The sequence below is a fragment of the Strix uralensis genome, chromosome 5, assembly GCF_047716275.1.
Source record: "Strix uralensis isolate ZFMK-TIS-50842 chromosome 5, bStrUra1, whole genome shotgun sequence".
Taxonomy (NCBI): Eukaryota; Metazoa; Chordata; class Aves; order Strigiformes; family Strigidae; genus Strix; species Strix uralensis.
The window spans coordinates 81771791-81777964 of NC_133976.1; the positions used below are offsets into that span (position 1 = coordinate 81771791).

General features: G+C 51.2%; 1 protein-coding gene across 2 annotated transcripts; it reads right to left on the minus strand.

Annotated features, from left to right (window-relative positions):
* Positions 1-436: 436 nt before the first annotated feature.
* Positions 437-5816, minus strand: LOC141944791 (C-type lectin domain family 4 member D-like). 2 transcript variants are annotated; one of them, XM_074871967.1, is made up of 7 exons: positions 5742-5816; positions 5178-5442; positions 4703-4798; positions 2347-2439; positions 1646-1797; positions 1358-1479; positions 437-761 (listed from the first exon to the last, which is right to left on the minus strand). In XM_074871967.1, exons 3-7 carry the CDS (start codon positions 4767-4769, stop codon positions 677-679), a joined length of 519 nt encoding a protein of 172 aa, XP_074728068.1. In that variant the 5' UTR covers positions 4770-4798; positions 5178-5442; positions 5742-5816; the 3' UTR covers positions 437-676. The 2 variants fall into 2 exon arrangements, with proteins under 2 accessions (XP_074728068.1, XP_074728067.1); XM_074871966.1 differs by having other exon boundaries at positions 437-821.
* Between the last annotated feature and the right edge of the window lie 358 nt (positions 5817-6174).

Below are 6174 nucleotides of genomic sequence, written 5' to 3' on the forward strand. Positions count from 1 at the left end.
AGACACTGGCACAGGTTGCCCAGAGAAGCTGTGTCTGCCCCCTCCCTGGCAGTGTTCAAGGCCAGGTTGGACGGGGCTTTGAGCAACCTGGGCTAGTGGAAAGTGTCCCTGCCCATCACAGGGGGGTTGGAACTAGGTGATCTTTAAGATCCCTTCCAACTCAAACCGTTCTGTGAATCTATGATTCCACAAAACACCTGCAGCTTAGAGAGGAAAAGAAAAACATACACACACAGCACAGAGCCTTTTTCATTGGTCTAATATTGTATTTTCTCATATATAAGAATTTAGCATTTGTTCAGCAAAACCAGTGCAACTAGAGGATATTCTCTGTGTGACTCAACAGAAAGCAGACACCTCTGCTCAAGGAGACAAAAGAAATTGCAGCTCTGAGCATCTGTCTTCCTTTCCCGTGTCTTCTTCCTGGAGAACTCAGAGAGAAGAGGACACAAGAGCCCAGGACCTGCTTTGATGAGCCTGAGCCTTCTTGTGGTCCCTGAACCATTACGTGCACTGGGAATGCTGGACACCAAGTCATATCACTTCCACTCACATCGTCCCACCCAGCACAGTGAAGATGCAGGCTCCAGGGCTCCCCACCCCTCCCAACACAGCCCTGCACTGTTCCCAGCTCACTGCTCATCTCTCAGTTTTACTCAGGGTGAGGGTATCTCCATCACACAGTTACTGCAGCAGCCTCACAAACTCGATAATGATGCTCGCATCTGACATCATTCCAGTTGTTGAGTGTTGTTTCAGGCCTATGGATTACAACGCACTTCTCAGTATCTGTATTACTTGGTTCGCCTTTCCTCCAGAACCTGAGATAGAGACAGACGTGTAACTTGCCAGTGTACTCTGTAAAGCACTGCTGGGGAAGGCCACAGCGGGATGCAAGGCTTGGAGAGGAGACAGAAAAATTCCAGATGCCCAATCATGGACAGTAGTTCTACCACCTTCCTCCCACTCTGATATTCCACTGGAACCACTCTTACATGGAAACCTGCCTTCTTCCTACGGGCAACACCACAGGGCCCTGCTCAGTGCACAGAGGCATGGTGGGGGCCCTATGGAGGTCAGGCAAGGCTGGTCATCTCTGAAGGGTTCTTCCTGCTGGTGAGATGCAGCTTCTTCTGTGCCTACAGCATTGATGGCCACGTCACAGGTAGTTAATTAATAACAGGGATAGGGCCATGTGACCCTGGTGTCCCACACAGCCCTCTCCTGCTCCATCATTGACCTCTCACAAGGGTTTGTCTCACCTCCCTCTCATGCACTAACAGACACCCTCACATCTCCCCTACTTTCTCACACTACCAGCAGCCGCAGCAAACATTCTCCATCCAGGGATACTCACGCTGCTGACACATTAAATGGAGTCCGGTCCACCCATTGCCACTGGCCCACCTTCTCTGCACTCAGACCAATGTAGAAATTTGGTCCTCTTGAAGATTGTTGTATCTCCTCAGAGACGAAAACCTGGAAATCAGGGAGAGTGCAATGCCCATGAGGTACAGGACTGAGCAGAGAGACGACACAGAAAGGACATTCCCCTCCCTTGCAGGACAAGGAGGGCTCTGAGTCCCCTCCAGGGCCTGGCACTGTGTCTCTGGCCGCTGTGCCCCACTCTCGGCCATGCACCTACCTGCTCTGCTTTGCTGTTGATCACCACCAGATGGGAGCCCATCCCAGTGCAGTTCTGCACACTCTCAGCCCAGGACATTGTATCATCTGAGATATAATAGCATTTTTTTTGAAAGCGTTTCCAGCCCTTCGGGCAGCACATCCAGCCTCGCTCTGTGCAGGGAGAGACCGCAGAGGTGAATGCTAATAACAAGAGACATGGTGATTGCAAGGACCCCTGTGCTCCAGGGATGATGCTCATGTTCTCCTTGGATCACTTTTCCTGACAGAAAGCACTTGAAAAAACAAGGATAGTACAGATATTGTACCATCCCACTGCTTTGCAGTATGACCAGAGAGCTTCGTGTACACAAGTCCATGGTAATCCTTGTAACACGACCTCAGGTCTTGACAAAGTTATTCTGGTGATCTGGTTTGACTTCTCCTTGTACAGTCTCCTTTAGGCCCTTAGCCCCAGGGAACAGGGGATATTGCCCCTTTTCCTGACTAGAGCTGCACTTCACAGCCACCCTGCCCTCCAGCACACCATTAACAGGGCCCTCTCCTCCCCCTAAGCTGATAGCAGGAAATCTTTTCTCCCCCCACCTCTCTCCTCTGCACTCTGCCTCTCCAGAGTCTGCTCCCACTGCTGCTGGCTGTCACAGCAGACCCCAGCATTCACTGTCCCCATCCCAAAGACCTCCTGCACCCCTGCCAGCTGACCTTTGCCTTGTGGCTCCGCTGAGCTGCACCGCCACTCCGTGAATGCCTGCTGCAGGGCTGTGGGCTGGTCACCCTTCTGGGACAAGAGGGCAACTGGAAAGGGAGAGGAAAGGCAGCAGGATTACCCCTTCCTCCCAGCTCCTCACACACCATCTCTGGGCTTCACTCTTGTTTCCCCAGGTCCCAACCAAGCACTGTCCCAGCATCGCCTCTCCTGGGGCTGTCTCTTTCCATTTCACAACTGGTAACTGCCATCCTCTCAGCGAAGGGAACAGGCATTTCTGCTCCCAGCAGCCCACAGCTGCCCACAAGGACTCCTCTGCCCACTGACTGACAAGATCTAGACAGGATGACATGGCCAACAAAGCTAGAGAAGCCTGTGACCCACCCAAACAGTGCCTGGTGGCCATAGCTGGCCTCTGGTTTGTCAACAGAGTCTGTCCCAGCACCGAGCAGCTGACATCAGGCCCCCTTGGGTGCTGTGGAGCTGAAGGGGTGGGCTTGGTGGATCCCCGGTCCACGGCTCTGAGAAAATTGCCCTGAATAAGTGGTGTGGCTGCCTTCCAGCCAGAAAGAGACAATCTTCCATGTCAGAGAGCAGAAGGACCAGTGGAAGGGCATCACACCGAGGACATGCCAGAAGGGCTGGGATTGATGCCACCCAACCATAGGCTTTTGCCATGGAGATACCTACAGCCAAGCTGCCTGTCTAAATCTCTTTACAGTCAGTGAATAAAAAGCAGCACTTCAGTGGCACTGATAATCTCTAAATGATGTCTTGTTTTATCAAACGTTGCATTTAGAAAAATCATTCTAGTGAGGATGACAGAGTAATCACAGTGGCCTCTGTGCCTGATGAGTGAACTCCTATAACGGAGGAGGAGATGGGCAAGGCTGATGCGTGACTGGCCACACCTGTTGCAAAGAAAGGCGACCTCTTCTCAACACAAAGGAGACCAGATGGATGGACTTTGTTCTATCTAGTTCTGTTGACTGAATCAAACATTTGTATAAGCTGTGTTTTCATTTAAATACATTGCTGTATCACTCTGCTAAATCCTACACAACATCAATTAACTTGGATAAGTAAATTTGCCATTAAAGATTAAAACTTCCATGTATGAAATATCTAAAAACACCCAGGACATCCCATCAGTGGACAGATAATAGCACTCTTCTTGGAAGTGTCTCCCTCCCTTTGGGCAGCACATCCAGCCCTCCTCTGTGGTGGGAAAAAAAGTCCTGCTTTTGAACAAGATGTGCTGTCCTTCATCTCCGTGAGCACAATGTAGGGTCCCAGGTGCTATGGGAGGAGTCTGAACCACACTTGTAATCTGGACAGAGGTAAACGCTCTCTTCCATGCTCCGCAAGTAAAGCTGTCAACAGCCTGACAGGCTCCTGTCACAAGGACCCTGCCTGAAGTGCCTTTCCCTTTCTCTCTCTGTTCTGCCATGTCCATGCAACTTCTGCTTGGCGAGAGACACAGTTTCTGCCTTACCCTTCCCGAGAAAGCAAGATGGCTCACGCTCCTCTGGGAACGCTTCCGTCAGAGAAGTGTTGTCCAAGTGTTTAGCTCTCAGCTCATGCAGACTGACAGACATGTCCATCTGACAGCCTTGCCGCCACCACAGGCAGTTCCTTACACTAGCCAGGTTTTCCCAGAGATCTGCCTTATAGCCAGAAAGTCACATGATGGATAAAAAAACCCCATAGATACATTCTCTCTTGATCTTCCCAGGCATTGCAGCTTTAGAGCAACACTTTTACCCTCTTCAAGAAGGGGTAGAACAGTTGAGTATTGAGGCCTCACACAAGGGAGTTAAGAAGAAGCACACAAGAGTCATCACAGAGCAATAGGATATTCCAGGACAGCATTTTGATGGATTCACCCCCACCCTGCTAAAATATGGGCAGCCTGGTAGCAGTATTTCCAAGGACATCACACTGGCCCCTTGCCTGCAACATTGTCACAGGAGAGAGACCAGATCAGGAGAACCAACATCCAACAGGCAGCCTGTGGGGAACCTCCTCAGATGCCCTCTGACACTAAAGAGACTTCTCAGCTCTTGGTGGGAGGGGAGAAACTGACTGGTTTTATCCAGGCCTGGCTTTACTCAGGCAGGTGGGAAAGTGAGAGGAGCAGTGGGAAGTCCTGCAGGGAACAAACCTTAACGGTGGAAGGGACCCTACTCCCTGACTAAGAGGGCAGAGGCGGGAGAGGGGATGCAGAACAGGCTGTTTTGGCGAAAGGCATTTGCCTGCTGTCAGAGAGAGTAGGATATTGTCCCTCCATCTGACCAAAGGCAGTCAGGTGCTCCCTTCATCCCAGGGGAATTAAGAGACCCTGCAACCCACCAAGGTAGATGGTGACAAAGGCAGTTTTGATGGCAAGGGCAGAAACAAGGAAGACCCAGGGCTTCATCCAGGAGCAGCTTCTCTCTTCTGCTGGAGCTGAAAAACACAAGGCAAGAGTGGGAATCCCTCAAGCCAGAGTCAGGGGCAGGATCACCCAGGTGGCTCCGTACCCCAACCACCTGCTGGTGCCCTTGTTCCAAGGACTGGGGAGACCCACAGATGCTGTAACCAGGTCCTGCTGTAAACAGGTCCTGCCACCCGTCATTAGCAGTGGGTCAGACCCACAGAGTAGGGCAACACAGGGGCTGCCCTGAAGCTGCTCTTTGGTTTCACTTTCGATCAATCACAAGCCCTGCCTGTACTCTTCCCAAACTGCACTCCTCCTTTCTTTGTCCCATCCCACCTCCTTTCTCCTCAGCACATCTTCCTTGTTGCCCTTGTTACCCCTGTCTTTCACTGAACGTTCTGTCCTTACCTCCCTCCTCTTCATCTCTCCTTAGAACTTCTTTCTCTTAGCTCCCTTTATTTTGGCTCTCTTCCCCAAGCCCCTTTATGCAATAGCGTGTAGTCACTCAAAGGAGTGACGGTGCAGCTCAGTGTTTGCAGAGGCAGACGCACAGAAGAGATTGTTTCCACAGGGAGAACGGGCACTTTGGAGCTCTTGGGAGAGCTTGGTTCTCCTTAGAGACACCGGAGATGGGAGCAGTGACTTGTGCTGAGCTTGATGCAGATAGTTTCACCTGGATAATGATAGTAGGATAGCACTCTTCAGTCCCATCACTTACAGAAAGAACTCACTGAAGGGGATGGCAGACCATAGTCTGCCTGGACTTTCACTGCCCCGGCTCTGGGAAGAAGGTCATTCTCCCAGTCCAGGCACTCCCCAGTTCCCTCATCTGTTGCTTTGCTCTTGTCCCAAGCCCCTTCTCCTGGTATGAGGCCAGCCACCGTACCATGCCCATTGTCTATCCCAGCTCTGTATTTAACCCCACCTCCCCCTTCTTCTGCAGGAGGACAGAAAGGAAGGCTTTGGGGTTACCTGCAGTTCCAGGACTGACACTCCTTCGGCGATTCATTGTCTCTACTGCCGTATCCCTCTTCTCCAAGAGTCCACGTTACCAGTGTCTTTCTCCTGCACCAGACACTGCACTCGGGCAGCTCCCACACTGCTGAGGAGCCTTCAGGTTCTCTAAACCAGTCTGTAGAAAAAGCCATATCCTGGGTATTCCCCACCCCATGTGGTGATTGTGTCATCATTTCTCTGTCAGGACATTTCACACGTTGTTTGTTGTGACACGGAAATCCACAGAGGCAAATGAAAACAGATGCAGAGTACTATCCTTCAAGGCCTAACAACTGCCTTTTGCACAGTGTCAAGCAGTTTCATAGGACATACTACTGGCCTTACTGGTGTTTGTTCCTTCCTGGTGAGTGAGCATGTGTGTGAAAATGCCTGCGCTGTTGATATTTGC